We start from the raw sequence: 17,662 nt of genomic DNA, 5'->3' as shown, positions 1-17,662 counted from the left end.
ATATAGAATTATCTTCAGATTAATACTGATAAAAATATGAAGAAACACGTATGGGACTGTGTAGCTAATAAAAGAAAAAGCAAACTAATAATAATTGCATAGTTGCATCAGTGTTAATCAGCAATGGATTAATAGTCATAAGTAATAATAGGTAGCCATGGCCAAAGCCATGAGGGAAAAGAAAGAGACACAAGCAAAGAAAAGACATAAATAAGCAAGATGTTGTTTATTAGTATTAGAAAATACTAATAAACTTCTGGGACCATTCGTTTTCTGAAAATTTCCATTATTACTAACTAAAACAGTTGAAAATGAAATATCTGTAAATGAATTAATATCAGGGCTGGGTAATGCTACAGATTTCCATTAATTTATTTGCACATTATATCCTCTCTAGTTTCACATCTTCCACAGAGGAGCTGCTTTGGTGCCTTTTAAATCAAATCAGCTTCCAGGCCTGATGGAGCTACTTCTCCTGTTTACGTTCATCTATTTAGACTTAGCTGCTCATAAATGAAACTCCAGCTTAAAATGTAGAGTTATTAATCGTGTGAATGATCTCACACTATGTGACTGCTCAGCCCAGGGTGAGAAACTGAGGATGAGAATGAGAAATAAAATAGAATAAAACCAAATCAAAACTAAATGAAATATAAGCAATATATCTAGTTTACCCCTGTTTTTCAGTGTTTTTAACTTTTTTTAGGGGGTATATTCCTGTCAAGTCTGCTCAATTAAATAGAAATGGTGAAATGTAAGTAGTCAGGGAAAGATTTAGGCCCATTAGAGCCCCCTACAGCGCCACCTATCGCCGGTTAGGCGCCTTATCCCATACTCTGCAGGTGGGGCAGGGGGTCGCCAGATGTAGCCTGCTGACCAGCGCATGCGCCTCAGCCAATCCGGAAGGACGCCCCACAGAGGCGGGACACAAACAAAAAAAAAAAAAAAAAAAACGACGTATGTATTTAAATATTTATTTTTAACGGAGATTTTTTTATTACTTAATTGGCCAGGTTGAACGACGAACCAATCACGCTTTTGTAATGACGATCTGACAATGAGATTATCTATGCTAATAACCGAGGCGACGTCACTTCCGCCCCCTTTTATTTGCGCCATTTTGGAGAGGGCAGTTTCTCAGGCTGGATGTGTATTGTCTGTCAGGGAGACAGGAGAATGGGAAAAGCGATATATATATATATATATTATATATATATATATACATATGTATCAGGTAAACAGTTAAAGTAATTCATCAGATCAGAGGAAGAGGCAACGAGGGGATGCGTCCAACCTCGCGTCGCTTCGGGGGAGTGGAAGTTTTAATTGTCTAATGAAGCTCGGAGGCTTTTCGTCGCCGTTTCCCGACCAGAGGGAAGAGGACAGCCGGGTTTGGAGGGTACACCAGCGGCCGGGTTAGGGTGGGTGTACCTCCCCTCTCCTCTCCTCTCTCCTCTCTCCTCCTCCTCCCCACTCTCTCCTCACCAAAGCGACTTGTTACCCGAACACGGACACATATACCCACCACCAAAATAATAAGCCGGACCCAGTGAAAGTAACACCGCCTCAGTCATCCTGGGGGTGACACATTTCACTAAGACGGGAGCCGCTGACGTGAAGGAAAGGTAAACTTGTTTTTTTTTTATACTGTTAATTTCATACATAATGTGTTATGATGAGTTTTTGCTGCTACCTGCCGGGTTGAGGATGGGTGGCAGTGGAAGAACAGCTAAGGTAACTTGGGTAACGTTTCTGTAAGTAGTGGGTGGTATAGTGAGGAGGAGGAGGAGGTGGGGGGAGGAGGAGGAGGTGGGGGAGTAACCTCAAGTTTAATCACTTCCCCGATAGTAGTAGTAGTAGTACAACAACACCTTTAAAATCCATGGAGGAATAATTAGGGTAATGTCACATCCAGGCAAGTTTGTTGTTGTTGTTGTTGTTGTTGTTGTTGTGTCCTCGGCTAAAGCTACTATGACAGATCTTCAATAGGCTGTAAGCTAAATATCATTATATATATATATATATATTTATTTAAAATAAAACGGTGTATATGAGTTGTGATTTGAATTCCCCACCGTGCAAAAGGTTGATCGCCACGTGAAAAGGAAAGGAAAGCACAGGCCCCAGGTGATGGAGTCGTACCTGGTGTTGGATCCAAGAGGAGGAGGAAGGAGGAGGAGGAGGAAGGAGGAGGAGGAGGAGGAGGAGGAAGGTTGTCACATGTTCTGGGACGAGTGCTCACATGCAGACTTTTTTTTTTATTTCACAAACAAACAACAAAAACAAAACACAGGTGTTTAAAGGAGTGACACAACCGAAAACCCATCATCTCAAACTTTCTGTGTAAATCTGTGGCCTCGCTTGTTTTCTTCTTCTTCTTCTTCTTCTTCTTCTTCTTCTTCTTCTTCTCCTTCTCTACACCACCATAGAAGGAGGAAACCTGTTTTCTGCCAGCAGAGCAGAGCAGAGCAGAGCAGCCTCCTATTGCCTTTCCTCCCTCTCCTCTTCCTTCTCTCCCTCCCTCCCTTTTTCTCTCTCCCCTCGCTCCTATCCACACCCCCCACCTCTGTCTCACCCTCTCTCCCATTTTCTCCCTCCTCCCCTCCCCTCCCCGAGCCTGTCTGTCTGTCCGACCTCCCTGCCTCCCCATCCCATCCCCCCCCTCATCTCTCCACTTCCGTAGCTCAGCCTCTGTCCTCTCCCCTTTCCTCTCATCTCTCCCCTCACACTCCTTCTTCCACCCTCACCCCTCCCTCCTCCCACTCCTCCTCCTCCTCATCCTCTCTCACCCTCCCCCTTCCCTTATCCCCCCCCCCCTTCTCTCTAGCTCCTTCTGTCCCTCCCCTTCCTCCCTTCCTCCCTCCCTCCCAACATCCCTCCCCTCCCCTCCCCTCCCCTCTCCTCCCTTCCTTCCCCCTCTCCCCCTCCGCCACTGCAGACATATTGTAGAGGCTGCTGCTGACTCAATAGGAGGCGCCATTCTGTGATGGTATTGCGAGGAGGCAGGGAGAGGAAAAAAAAAAAAAAAAGAAAAGGGGGCAGGCAGGAATATGGGGAGGCTTACATAATGGACGTCCTCTCTAGCGCCATCTACTAGTAATGGGAGCAGCAGGAGAAGGAGGAGGAGGAGGAGGAGGAGGAGGAGAAAAAAAAAAGCGAGGGAAAGTGAGGCCCTTTGCACATTACCCCCCCCAAACACAAAACAAGACAGGCAAGCAGGACAAGGAGATGGACAGAAATGTCTCTGAACTGGTCCGACCTCACACTGTTGTCCATGTGCCGCCTCCTCCTCCTCCTCCTCTTCTTCCTCCTCCTCCTCTTCTTCCTCCTCCTCCTCCTGTGTGTTTTCCAGAAGCTGAGGTGTTCACATTAATTTGTGAGGCCGTTCCGTGTTTGTCGTCGCTGCCTCTTTACGTCCTTGCGTGTCAGTGACCTTTGACCTCACTACACTAGAGCTTTGATTGGGACATAACATAACGCTGGGACCAGGCAGCGTGAACTGTGATTTCCTTGAATCAGTTTAATTAATTACGATTCAGATTTGCTTCATATATATATGTGTGTGTGTACACACACGTGTGTGCGCCAGTTCCCTCGTCCTGTTGTTAGAAATCCTGCCAACGAGTTTATTCTACCTGTGAGGGAGATCCAAAACCAGGAGAGTAGCTCCAACCATGACAGCACCATCAGGCCTGAGAACTGACTGGAGTTTAAAAAAAAAAAGATAAGAAAGAGAGAAAGTACGACAACAAAGAGGAGCTGCACAACAGCAAAGACGTGATGAGCCACTTCAGGAAATCTGTAGCAGCACTAAGCCCTGATATTAATTCATGTAGACATTGTTTTTAATTTAAAAACCTTTTATTATGAAGGAGGTTTTCACAAAACTGAGGCCGCGTACCAAAACAATCGTTTTTCTTTGGCGTCATTTTGCAGAATTAGCTCGTGTGTTGGTTCTTTAATTAAGACATGAGAATGTGTATGAATACAAACATATTATTTAAAATCTTACCTATTCCTCTTGTCCTAATAAACACTATTATTGTTTCGAGAATTTCTCTGTGAAGATGGATCCATTGCAAATCTGCATCTAGTTGTAGAAACTCTGTAGTACGTGTCCCAGACCAATGCATGACACTGTTTCTGGTACAGAACTCAAACAAAAAAAAAAAGCATAAAGTCCGGATTACAGTCCATAATCCTTTTTAGCTCATTGTAGTGGCTGTATATTAACCCAGTCACCCAACAAGGGTCCAAATCTGATGTAGCACCATCACCAGCCTGTGGTCCACCACTGATGTTGTTGTTGTTGTTGTTGTTGTTGTTGTTGTTGTTGTTGTTATGAGACGTCGGGAGTTAGAGGGGTGAGAGGCGCACGGTCTCCATATTGGTCTTTTTCGCCCTGGGATCTGGATTTAAAAAGGTGCGGGAATCCGGATCTGTCATGATGGTCAGTGTAAACGTGCATGACTTATGCGGTTTCACCCAAATATCGATTCATGTGGACGTGGCCTAACGCTGTTGTTCGTTCCACGGGTTTATTTGGTATTTCCCCTCTAGTTTCACATCATGTCCCCGTCCTCATACCTGCTTTCTGGCCGGATGGTTTTCTCAGGGTTGTAGCTTCACGAGAATCACGACTTCAAACCAGAAGATGCAGGAAATGTTGTGTTTTTATGAAGAAATATCGGATCTTTGTTTATGTAATACACATTCGGTGGTAGTCACATTGACATTTCTTTATCGATGTCAGTCTGTGAAATGGTGTGGACCATTGGTAGAGATGTGTATTATGTCCTTATGACAGGAAACTAATTTGTCGTGTTGTTACGTAAACATTTATAACCGAATATCTAAATGAATCCGTATTGAATCAGATTGTTGCTTTGGTTTCACGGCCCTTTTTTTGTTATTGTTCATTGTTCCTCACTGTTATGTCCTACTTCTTAGGATCGGAGAGGGGCTGCTAATGTTTTCCTAACACATTTACTTTCCCTTCTTAGACAAGTCATGATGTATTTAGCCGGCTGGCAGTTATTTCTTCTAAATGTTCTTTTCTAAATAAGCGGTTTTGAAAAACTATTGTGGAATAAACGTCTGACCCGGGGAGTCCTTGCTATGAGTTTGAAAATGTCTGTGATTGTGCCTCAATAAAACCATAACAAACATGTCTGAATGCCAGGAAGCCGGCGCTTTAACAGATAAATTAAAGTTTCGCTGTTTTTGAACTCGATTTGATGAGTCGAGCCAGGTAAAAGTTTTCAATAAACTGTTTAACCGGGCGACCTTTTCGTTCGGTTATAAAGCGGTTTTGTCCAGACTTTAACCCAACAACCTCTTGTTTGTGCCTTTTTCTTTTCTTCCTCAGGCCGGCAGAATGTTCCAGCTCCCCGTCAATAACCTGGGCAGTCTGCGGAAAGCGAGAAAAAATGTCAAGAAGGTCCTTGGAGACATCGGCCTGGAGTTCTGCAGAGATCATCTGGAGGTGAGCGCGTCCGAACTTCAGTATTTTTATAATTACGGCTCCAGATTTCTACGCTTCAATGTCACAATTTTAATCTTTCTATTTCTGAAAAGGGAACAATCCATCAAAGTTAACTCACACTTAATGGCAGAGTGAATAACATTTACTATGAAAACTTCTGTTCTACTTTGTTTATTTTCAAATATTCAATTTCCAATTAAATGTAATTAGAGAAATAGAAAACGTAGAGAAATAAGAAAAAGAAAACCAAGTAAAACTGACATAAAGAGCTAATTGTATGAATGCCCTCCATGGAAACACTATCCTGTGTACATTCTGTTGTATTTTAACCAAAAGGTTAATCGACTGCTCAGAACATCGTTGATACACTAATTGAAAAACAGTCGTTCAGCTTTGTTGCTGCTAGCAATTAGAATCGCAATTAACGTTGACTCTACAGTCGTCTTCTTGTGGTTAGTGTCATGGTCAAATTTAATTTACTTTTTACGAAATATTGTGACGGGTCAACATATTTGTCATCAGTGGTGTTGATGAGTCGTTACCCCCCTAGTAACTGGCCGATATTCTCCTGAGGGTTTTGCATTTTTGTTGCATCGTGATCATGTACTAAGCTTGAACCCCTTGACCTGTGTTTGTTAGGACTACAAAGACTTTACTCCACCAGATGTGTACATGAAGCACACGAGCTGGGAAGATGTGTGCATGTGGGAACCATCGCATACCAAAGTCCAGGTACGTTCCCTCACGCTGCGTTTTGCAGCTCATTATCGTACCAGTTTTTTAGTTTTGTAAACAAAAGAGTCATTCGTGTCCCTTTTGTGTGTGTGCAGGACTACAGATCAAAACCTTTCTGCTGCTCCGGCTGCCTCTTCTCATCCAAGTACTTCTCCGCGTACAAGAGCCACTTCCGTAACGTACACAGCGAGGACTTTGAGAACAACATCCTGCTCAACTGCCCCTACTGCACTTACAATGGCAACAAAAAGACTCTGGAGACGCACATCAAACTCTTCCACATGCCAAACAACGCCGTGCGGCCGGGCCCCGGTGGCATGGTGGCGGGCGCCGGCGGCGGCGGCGTGGTGATGAAAGACGGGGTGTTGAAGAGGACCGGCGACAGCGTGGAGCAGGCGGTGTACTACTGCAAGAAGTGCACCTACAGGGACCCTTTGTACAATGTGGTGCGAAAGCACATCTACCGGGAACATTTTCAGCAAGTGGCCCAGCCCTATATTGTGAAACCGGGGGAGAAGGCGAACGCTCAGAACGGCGGAACGGCACAGAGTAACAACAACACAAACGCCGTCAGCAACAACCAGATCCACTGCAAGAAGTGTTTGTTTGTCCCGCGCAACTACGAGGCGCTGGTGCAGCACGTCATCGAGGACCACGAGAGGATCGGCTACCAGGTGACCGCCATGATCGGGCACACCAGCGTCATAGTCCCCCGGCCCAAACCGATCATCATGATGCCCCCCAAAACCCAGGGGGACAAGACCATCATCGGAATGGGTCCCAAAGGCGCGGTGATGGCCACGACCAGGTCTCCCGGCTCGCAGCAGCTGAGTCGCGTCGTCGTCACGTCCAAGGCCGGCTACGCCGCCCACGGGCTCCTGTCCGGGATGAAACACGACACGATTGGACTAAAGGCCGGCTCCGCGCAGTCGTTCTCCATCGGCAGCCAGCAGGTTCGGGTTTCTCTGCCGGGGAACGCCCAGGTTTCCGTGCCCCAGCAGTCGCACGCGGCGAAGCAGCTCATTTCCGGAGCGAGCCTGCGGAGCCCGGTGGTGGTCAGCACCTCCTCCTCGCTGAAATCCAACCCCCTCGGCTCACGGGTTCAGGCCGCGGCTACGACTGTGGCCTCCGTCACATCCAAGAAAGGCGGCTCCTCTGTCCTCGGCACATCCTACACCCAGAAGTGGAAAATCTGCACTATTTGCAACGAGCTTTTCCCGGAGAACGTTTACAGTTCGCATTTCGAGAAGGAGCACAAGGCGGAGAAGGTGCCCGCCGTGGCCAACTACATCATGAAGATCCACAACTTCACCAGCAAGTGTCTCTACTGCAACCGCTATCTCCCCAGCGACACCCTGCTGAACCACATGCTGATCCACGGCCTGTCCTGCCCGCACTGCCGCGCGACCTTCAACGACGTCGAGAAGATGGTGGCGCACATGCGGCTGTCGCACCCGGACGAGAAGGTCGGCCCGCGCACGGACTCCCCCCTGACCTTTGACCTCACTCTGCAGCAGGGAAACCCCAAAAACGTTCAGCTGATCGTCACTACGTACAACATGCGAGACGCGCCCGAGGAGTCGGTGGCGTTTCACGCCCAGAACAACAACAACAACAACATGTCGTCGGCGCTGTCCGCGTCTCTAATATCAGGCAAGAGGTTAATGCCTCAGCACCCGCCCAAAACTCCCTCAGGGTCCTCTGACGGCGCACCGGTCAAGAGCGTCCCGCAGGCGTCCGTCCCCTACAAGAGGGACGTGGGAAAAACCCTGTGTCCCCTCTGCTTCTCGATCCTCAAGGGCCCGATATCGGACTCGTTGGCCCACCACCTGAGAGAGAGGCACCAGGTGATTCAGACAGTCCACCCCGTAGAAAAGAAACTGACCTATAAGTGCATTCACTGTTTGGGGGTTTACACAAGTAACATGACGGCCTCCACCATCACACTACACTTGGTGCACTGTCGAGGCGTGGGGAAGTCCCAGAACGGGCAGGACAGCCGGGCGACTTCTCACTCGTCTTCTCGGGTCGGCCAGGCCCAGAGCGGCGCCCTCAAGCGGCCCGGCTTCGACGGCTTGGACACCAGCGCGCCGAAACGGAGGAGGCCGGGGCCGCCCGGGGAAAGGGCCCACCCGCGGGATCGGAACGGCCCGTCCACGTTCGTGGAAAACCCCGACGAGCCCGTCGTCCTCGCCCTCGACCCCAAAGGGCACGAGAACCAGTCGTACGAGTCGAGGAAGGGTTTCCTGACGCAGTACTTCAACCGGGCGCCGTACCCGACGCAGCGGGAGGTGGAGAAGCTGGCGGCGAGCCTGTGGCTGTGGAAGTCGGACATCTCCAGCCACTTCGTCAACCGGCGGAGGAGGTGCGTGCAGGAGTGCGAGACGCAGGGCGCCAGCGTGCTGCTCGGCTTCAGCATGCACGAGCTCTGCAAGGTGAGCCACGAGCTGGCGTTCGCCGGGGACGGCGCGGCGTACGAGGGCCGGCGCGGCAAGCGGCGGACGTCCGGGACGCGCATGGGGGTGTCGGAGCGGGCTCTCCGGAGACACAGGGAGCTCGTGGCTGCTAACGGGAAAGGACGGGAGCGTAGGCCGACCAGGAACGAGGAAGGCGCTACGGCGGCGGTGGCGGTGGCGGTGGCGGCGACGGCGACGGCTCCTCCTCCCACCACCACCACCACCACCAGAGACCAAACCAAGACAATCAACCGCACCTTACCACAGAAAATGCCTCTGGATCTCTCGGAGCCCATCGCCATAGACTCTGACAGTGATGAGGAAGAGCAGCAGCAGCAGCAGCAGCAGCAGCAGCAGCGACGGCAGCAGCAGCAGAAGGATAACGAGGAAGAGGAGGGAGAGGTACGTCTCCATGGTAACCAGCAGCTTACTGGTACTAAGGAGAGAATGGAGCCAAGGACAGAGGCCAGGACTGTTTCAGATCTGGATGATATGTCGGACGACGACGACGAGGACGACGACGACGACGATGATGAGGAGGACGACGACGACGACGATGACGATGAGGACGACGACGATGAGGACGAGGACGACAGGGCGCACGTAGAGAACGGCTTCGGGCCCCCGGAGGGCTCGGACAGGAGACAGGCCGCTAAAGGAAGAGACGCTCTGCCCATCATTATTCCCAAGTTCGTACCGTCGTCGGCGCGGAGCGGCAGAGACGGGGCCCAGCTCGGCAAGCAGCAGGTCTGAACGTCAAAATAAAAAAAAAAAACTACAGCTAAAGAGATCTCAAAAAATAACAAAGCCATCCAAGGACATGTTACCGGGACGGGACTCATCGAGCAGCTAGAGACTGATTTGTAAAAAAAAAAACGAGGAGGGCGAGAGGCGCAAAAGACGAGTGAAGTTACACCAAACTACACAGGCCGAGAGATTTTTTTTTTTTTTTTTGTTGTTAACGCCGAGACGAGGACGAGTTATTAACTTTTAATTTAGCCACCGAGCTTGTGAAGAGTGGCTCAAACGGTCGAGTTGTTTTTTTTTCGAGGTGACCAGATAATCCATGGTTTCTTTTTTTTTTTTTTCCACGTAGTTCATACTGAGATAGTTAGTGTAAATTTGTACAGTCTTTTAGACATGTTTGGACAGACGTTTGCCGTACATGTTCCCTTAAATATTTGCTATTACCTGTGTGTAAAGGTTAGCTTCATATGTTCTACATCAGTATGCTTAACAATAGGTGTCGCTTTGGTGGCTGGTATTTTCTCGTATGTTTATTTTTTAACGGAAAAACTAGTTTCTTTGCAAAATAATATATCTATATATAAATGAATTTACTTTTTTTTGTTTGTTTGTTGCTTTTATCCCGATTTAGATTTATTTTTTTAAGTTTGACTTTTTTTTTTTTTTCCCGGTTCAGAAAGAATCTAAGCTGCTCTTTCTCTTTCGTAAAAGTACAAAGGAGCTTTTTATTGACGTTTTTCGCAGCCCTTTTGCTCTCTGACTTGTACTGTACCTGCTTTCTGTTTTTCACCATTTTAACCTCTTTTTTTGCACCACGAGACCGGACGGCGACGACCGCGCCGACGTACACAGAAGTGAAACCAATACTTTATTTTACGTTCCCCCGAAAAAAAGATAGTTGTGTTTTAATATGTGTTCTTTGAATTGTGTGTATTTGTTATGTTCTTCATTTTTCACTTTAAGCATTTATGAACAATAAAGTGCTGTAATTGTGCTTCTCACAGAACCAGTGGCCCAACGCCAGGTTTCTTTGTTCTGTGGTAAAGAACAGAGGGATTGTTCGTATTGAGGAGTCAGTTATAAAAGCTGTGAACGAGCTTTTTAAATCTGCTTTTTTTTTTTTTGTTGTCGTCTAAATCTTATTTCTAAAAAACTTTCTGTGAAGGTTCTCTGTCATGGGTTTTCTCGTATTTTTTTTTTTTTTTTTCAAGAAACCTTCCAAAAAAAAAAGTCCAGTTGCTTTTTGTTGTAGCGTTCTTAAAAACTTCAGTCTGTGTCATGACAAACATTTATTTTGTGGCGCAGAAGACGTTAAACTTTGAGTTGGTCCCGGTTGATTTGTAGTTTGTATAGTAAATGGTGCGTTCATGGTCTTGTCATGAATCTCTACCTACCGACTGGTGGTGTGTGCGATACCGCTAGATTTGGTATTGATCCGATATCAAGTCGATACAGGGCCAGAACCGCCGATATTGATACCTCGATACTTTTTAGTACTTAAATTAAATAATTAAAGTTGTTAAAGATTCTTAAATCAATCTGCTGGATCTGAATGAATTTTCTTTAAGTATTTTTTGGGGGGGTTGCCTTTTGGATTATTAATCAGTTAAAATCCAGTACAGACTTTAGGCAAAGTTTATAAGTAAATAGAAAATACTTCTTTATCACAATAAAAGTTTTTGTCTGGTTCAAAAACTATGATACACAAGCTGAAAATGTTACAAGAGCGATAGTCAAACTTAAGTATCGACCTCATTGCATTGGTATCGACTGCTACTACCTGCTGATATCATCCCCTGTTGTATATAAACAGAGGCTGCATTTCTAGTTGCGTAACTTGTTTCAACAGAGGTTTCATCTGTTGAGCATTGAGCGTTTGGTGGTTAAATGTCCCTAAAATGGAAAACAAGACGCGAAGATAACTTCTTTTCCTCCCGTCCTGAGTGACTCAAACAGCTCAACGAGGCGTCCTCGTTTTCAGCTGTAGTTTGTATAGTTAATGGTGCATTGATGATCTTTACCCCAAGATAAATGTAAGAGGCTACCAGGTCCCTAAATAGATACACAGCATAGTTTTTTTTTAAAGTCTTCTTTTAGCACACAAGTGTTTTAATGTCCTTAAAATTAAATCCAGATCCTCTTCTGATCAGTATAAAATAAACGGTGTATCGCACATTTACTTCCCTACCTACTGTTCTATACAAAAAGATTTCAGTGCACATTTCAGTACAGCCTTTAATGTCCTCAAAATGAAATTCAAGACAAAAAAACCTGTAACCTCCATAGTTGTTTGGTCCTAATTGACTCGAACAAGTCAATGAAGCGTCGTCGTTTTGAGCTGAAAAGTGGCGTCTAGTTTGTATAGTTAATGGTGCATTGATGATCTTTTCCCCAAGATAAATCTATAAGGTTATCAGATCTGTGAGTAGATACACAGACTTGTTTATTTTGTATTTTTTCTTGCAGTAAATCAGGTCCTTAAAAGCCCCTCTCCCTCCCTTTATTACTTACTATTTCATACAAAAGGAAAGCCACATTTATAGTTCTCTGTAGAAGGTTTAACTTCTCTTTTAAGTCGTAGATAATTTGCTATGTTGGCTCTGAGTGAGTGTGACACAGAAATCATTTATTTTTGGTGGTGGTGGGGGGTGAAATAGTTTCACTACTCATCTGAGTGTCGTCTTCTGTCCATCTCAGAGAAACCAAACGTGTCTACGTGGCTTCGTCCTGATCAATATATCTGATCGACCTCTCCCCCTGATATCACTGCCCGTCCTAAATTCAAAAAGAAAAGCAGCGTTTCAACAACAGACTGTTTTACAACACATTTAACGTTTTAGTGGAGGAGAATTTAACTCCAGCGGCGTTTAACTCTCGCCCACTTCAGGCCCTTAAATGTCCCTCAAAACGAAACTTCGGGACAGTAAAAAGAGTAGTTTGCTCCATTTTTTTTTTCTAAAAATCAAATGTTAAAGATGTTTTATTCTGCCTTTAAAATAGAGCACTGGACTGGAAAGGAGGCTGCTGTCTCTTTATATTGAATAGACCGTGATGTAGGTAGGAAGCGCAGGACAGTTATTGGATAATGACCTGAAATGCAGGAGCACAACAATTCAAATTGTTTTCCAAAGGATATTTAAAAAAGAAACAGTCATCCAGGTCATTGTGTATCTACCTGGATACCTGGAAACTATTTTTATAAGACATATTCTCAGTTTCCTTTTGTTGGAGTTTTCTTAAATCTCCACTTTCTGTGTCACGATCACTCGACGTCCATTTTTGAAGTTTTGCAAGAAAGAAAGTGCAGCCTCCAGGTTTGACAACATCCCTCCTTCCTCCCTTCGCTCCCTCTTCACCTAAATGAAGTGTTAATTAAAGAGTTATAATTAGGCAGATGAATATTTTATCCCCCCCCTCACCCCCCCCCCATCATGTCTGAAGCATCATGTCACACGTCTTCCGTCGAGAGGTTTTCACTTTTTGTTATTTTTCTTCTTTGTCGCGTCGTAAGTTTCAGATCAGAGCTGCTGCAGGAATATCCGGCATTGCTTGGTAACCGTGGGAAAAGAAAAAAATAAAATAAATAAATAAAATAAAAAAAACTGCTGCCCACCGATTTAGCCTCGCAGCATCTGAGAGTAATAGATTCACTGCGAGATAAAGAATTTAAAGAAAAGTAGATGGAGGAGCCTTCTTTAAATATGTGTGTGAAGGAAATAATGAAACAGAATATATCAATGTGTTTGGTTTTTTTTATTCATTATACGTCCCCCCAAACGTGGACTAGTCTTTGAGAGAGTCGCCCCTCTCGACCGGGCCCAGGTAAAGTGAAGATCAGATGCACGTTTGCAGTTTTTCATTAAGATCCCATCCCTCCCGACGCCCCTGGGACCAGGAAGCTAAAATGGAGGGAAATTACCCCAGTGCAAGAGGGAGACGGAGAGAGAGAGAGAGAGAGGGAAGAGTCTCCTTGGCTGGAGACTCAGTGTTGCTATGCTGTTGCAAGGAAGGAGGGAGGGAGGAAGGGAAGGGAGGGAGGGAGGGAGGTAGGGAAGGAGTGGTGGGGGAGTCTGAAGGAGAGAGCGAGAGAAAGGCCTGCCAGACTGTGGGGGAGGCGGAGGCCTCATCTGCAGTGCTGTGTGCAGAAGGAGCGCTTAACAGCCTTTCAAAGGGGGGGGGGGGGGTTGAGGGAGGCGAGGGTGAGAGGGTGGGAAGGGGGGAGGAGAGGGGAAAAGGGGGGAGTAAGAGGAGGGTGGGGCGCGAGGAGGAGGAGAAGGTAGAAAGAGGGTAGGGGGGCAGGGAAGAGGAGGAGGAGGAGGAGATAGAAAGAGGTGGGGGGTGGGGGTGGGGGGGTTGGAGGGGGGAGACGGCAGTGGTGTTGAGGACTAGCGCCCCCCTTAGGTGGAGGAGGGAGTGGGAGAAAAATAAAATGGGCCCTTATATGTGTGTGTGTGTGCCAGACACAAAGAGGGACAGAAACCACAAAAAAAAAAAAAAAAAAAAAAAGACAGCTAACAGGAAAAGGGTGAGAGATGGATTATTTATTAAGGATAAATAAATGGGGTGAGAGGGGGCGAGAGAGGTGGCGCCCCCCTGTGGCGGAGTGGCGTGAATTTAAGGAGGAGGGACAGTCGCAAGATTCGAAAAAAAAAAATTAAAAAATTGCACCAGTTCGTTTGTGAATATGGCTAGAGGTCTTCTTCTAGATCAGGGTGCTAACTGGGACAATAACGGCAGCAGAAAGACAGAGGGAGGGAGGGAGGGAGGGGAGACAGAGGGAGAGAGAGGGAGGGGGGGGTGGATACGAGGAGGTGGGGGTGAGTCTAAAGAAAGGCCTTGCAGACTGCAGGGGAGACAAGAGGCCTCTTCTGCAGTGCTGGGTGATGGAGGTTGGGGAGGGAGGGGAGGTTGGGTGGGTGGATGGGTGGATGGTGGGGGGGCACGCTGAGAGGGGAGGATAGGGGGTGTGGGTGGGGGGGGGAGGCAGACTGAGAGAGAGAGACAGAGAAACAGAGAGAGAGATGGTTGCAGGAGTATCCCACTACCAGCGCCTCCTGCAGTCAGAGCAGCCCTGGTGCACGAGTTGCCCAATGATTCATGGGCAGAATATGGTGGAATTGAATCATCCAGGAGGACTGACACAAAAAAAAAAACCAATATGATAAGACCAGAAGGGGGAGGGAGGCGAGAGAAGTCAGTCGTGATGATGGGGTGAGGCCGGGTGGGAGAAGAAGGTGGCCGAAGAATAAGGACAGGAAGTCACGAGAAGGTGGACGAGTATTTTAGGAAACGTCCTGGTTACGACCGATGCTGCGTTTCCGTTTTTAACTAGAAATGGGCAAAAACTTAAATATCGCAATAAAAAACTAGTAATTACGCTCTCATTAGGTGTTTTTTTTCCAGACGTGTTGATACAAAAGTGCAGTGGAAACACTTTTCTTCACATTTTCGGTGACGGTCATGTGACCAGTTCGTTTGATCTTCCTCATATTCCTCAATTTCCTCAAATTGCACTTTATTATTTTGTGAAAAAGTGTAATGGAAACGCAGCTAGTGTAGAGGTTGAATAGGCTTTTGGCCAATTGTGGGGAACCTGACAGAGTCAACGCGTAATACGTGGCATCATGATTGGCTCAGCAGCGATAGGGGCGTGGCCTACTGTGTACAGGAGCCTTTGATTGACAGGTCTGAGTGAATGAGTGAAGTTCCATTTATCCCTTTACTAAAATATGTTGGATTCTTGTTAATGTGTATTTAAAGAAATTTAAAATTGTGTGGAAAAATACAAATATATATATAAAAAAAATGTCTAATCAACCAAAGATTTTGTGACCCCCCCTCCCTCCTGCAGTACCTCCACAGACCACTAGGGGTCAGGGGAGGATAAATAATTTAAAAGTCCTGTATTCATTTGGTACAACGTCAATATTCTTGTCAAAGTTTAAAAGTAAACTCTCGGACTGAAGAAGAATTATTTTAATGTACACTTAAATGTTTTTTGCACCTTTCAGTATTTTCTACGTGTATAAACAGAAACATCATCAGGGCGGAAGAACGAACTGAAGTGGTTCTGTTCTGAACAATGGGCTAAAGTTTCCCCAGTAGACGACTGATCAGCGGTTACCAGAAATGTTTAGTTACTGTAAAGGAACTGAAAACATCTGAACTTAGCTCATTTGAGGCCTTTTGCTCTTTTCTAAAAGAACAGAGCGAATTTTATGAGTTTGCATGTCTATTTTAATGTTTAGTTTGTGATGTTATTGTTATTTGTGTGTTATCTGTGAGTGTATGCTGTTGCCTTTCTTGGCCAGGTCACCCTTGATCTCAATGGTAAAAAAAAAAAAAAAAAGGACCCCAAAAAGAGTCATACAAATATCTGTATCTCCAAACCTCCTCAATTAACATTTACGACTCTTAATTGATCCGAAAAACAATCAATTCCAAATTTCCGGAGATGGAGAAGCAGCTGGAAATACTAAAGCCAACCAAGAACCAAGCAAACCAACCACGTTCACCCATTATTGCTGCACAAAGTGTTCACAGCTGACACTGAAAACAAGCGCTCACCTACTTCCTCAGCTCACAGATATGTAATATTGGCTCATTTTCTTGCACAAATATAATATTTGTGTTTCACTTTTGTCTAGTCTCAGGACACCTGCTGATGTTTTGATGCATTTTTTATCCATCCTGGGAAATCCAAGCACCAGTGTCCAGCTTTAAGTACCTTTGTTCACACCTGACATTAAAACACCTCTCCATGCTGATCTCAGTTTCCGGCTCTGTATGCAAATGACATAATTTGGGTAGCAGTAGAATATTTTAACAGCTGTTGTCTCTAATAGATCATAACTCTTCTTCCACAGATCACCCCTGTTTAATAAGGTGGCGTTTAACGTGACCCTCACACTAATAAAGGAATTGGGTCCAATTCGTCCCAGACCACCGTATATAAATATGGACAACACGTCACCACTTCCTTGCTTTCGCCCAAGTGATGTTATTTTCCTGAAGATACGGGGCAGCGCCATATTGTTTAAGGGTGTTCAAGTTGAAAAAAAAACTTTTTAAAAATGTTTGTCTATGATAAAATAACAAAAAGAATCAGCACATTCATAGAAAGTATGAGGTTTTAACATCTTGCCTTGCACTGATATGATCTGCTGCATCTTTATTGACCTACATGTCCTTAAGTTTGAGGGGTGGGGGTCTGACCCTAGAATCGCCCCTGACATTTTAAATTTAATTAATTACTACACTCTGCTCTACCTCCACCAGATACAAGGAAATGTGGGATTATGCAGTGAATGTATTTTTAAGAAATGTTTTTTATTTTTTTACAACTCTCACGGCCGGCAACTGGCCGTGTCACATCCTGTTTCCATAGCGTGAAATAACTATAACTAAAACTGAAATATATACAGGAACATGCATCAACATTATATTAACTACCTAAAATGACAGAAATCATCCTTGAAAATATTTGACGTGTATTTTATTGTTTAAGTTTGGCCCAAGTCCCATCCACTTACATGGAGGAGGCGGAGCTTATGATCTATACTGCAGCCAGACACCAGGGGGAGCTCTACTTGCTTTGGCTTCACTTTTTTAGGAGCTATTCTGCCTTTATACAGTGTGTGGTTTATACTTATACTTTAAAATGGACACTTATGATCCGATTGTCCAGGATTGATGTTAATGAGACGCCTGAATGGGACATAACTCGTATTTTATCCATATAAGGGAAGGAGGAAGTGCTCTGCAGAGGACAGCTAACCAAATCATATCTCAGCCCTAACAAAGTCAACACATGCTGCAAACAGCCTCCAATTTGCCTGTCAAAACGCAACTCCAGGATGTTGCCTGAATGAGGAGGGATGACTGTCTACTTGTAGGTCAACCCCGTCTACACAACAGGAGGAGGAGAAAAAGGAAAATATTACAGAAAATTTCTGCTAATTATAAAAAATATATATATTTATTTCTAGGCTTTACCATTGGAATCATCAGAGGTTGTTGATACGTGTCCATGTGGAAGAAAGTCACTCTGAACTGACTCCTCCTTCTTATCTTAAGACACAGGAACCGTGATTAAGCCTTAGACTATTACTAAGTCTTAAAGGAACATCATTAAATATGCAGCACTTGGTTAGTGATGATAATATTTTAGTGCCTTAATAAAAAAAACATTTCAAATTAATAGCCACTCATTGTTTTCTTTATGTGAATTGGCTTCTAA

The 17,662-nt window shown here is 45.3% G+C and overlaps 1 protein-coding gene across 1 annotated transcript; it reads left to right on the top strand.

Annotated features, from left to right (window-relative positions):
- Window positions 1-1,128: 1,128 nt before the first annotated feature.
- Window positions 1,129-10,429, top strand: adnpb (activity-dependent neuroprotector homeobox b). Its single transcript, XM_047603456.1, has 4 exons — window positions 1,129-1,625; window positions 5,369-5,485; window positions 6,125-6,217; window positions 6,316-10,429. Exons 2-4 carry the CDS (start codon window positions 5,378-5,380, stop codon window positions 9,427-9,429), a joined length of 3,315 nt encoding a protein of 1,104 aa, XP_047459412.1. The 5' UTR covers window positions 1,129-1,625; window positions 5,369-5,377; the 3' UTR covers window positions 9,430-10,429.
- Window positions 10,430-17,662: the final 7,233 nt, after the last annotated feature.

The sequence above is a fragment of the Mugil cephalus genome, chromosome 1 (genome assembly GCF_022458985.1).
Source record: "Mugil cephalus isolate CIBA_MC_2020 chromosome 1, CIBA_Mcephalus_1.1, whole genome shotgun sequence".
NCBI lineage: Eukaryota > Metazoa > Chordata > Actinopteri > Mugiliformes > Mugilidae > Mugil > Mugil cephalus.
This window is presented reverse-complemented; position numbering and strand designations above follow the sequence as displayed.

What these genes read in the sequence shown, in the direction of transcription:
- adnpb (XM_047603456.1), top strand. Translation starts at nt 5,378, where the DNA reads ATGTTCCAGCTCCCCGTCAATAACCTGGGCAGTCTGCGGAAAGCGAGA. An exon ending in TCTGCAGAGATCATCTGGAG is followed by an intron (nt 5,486 to 6,124) that starts GTGAGCGCGTCC and finishes TGTGTTTGTTAG; the next exon opens with GACTACAAAGACTTTACTCC. An exon ending in CATCGCATACCAAAGTCCAG is followed by an intron (nt 6,218 to 6,315) that starts GTACGTTCCCTC and finishes GTGTGTGTGCAG; the next exon opens with GACTACAGATCAAAACCTTT.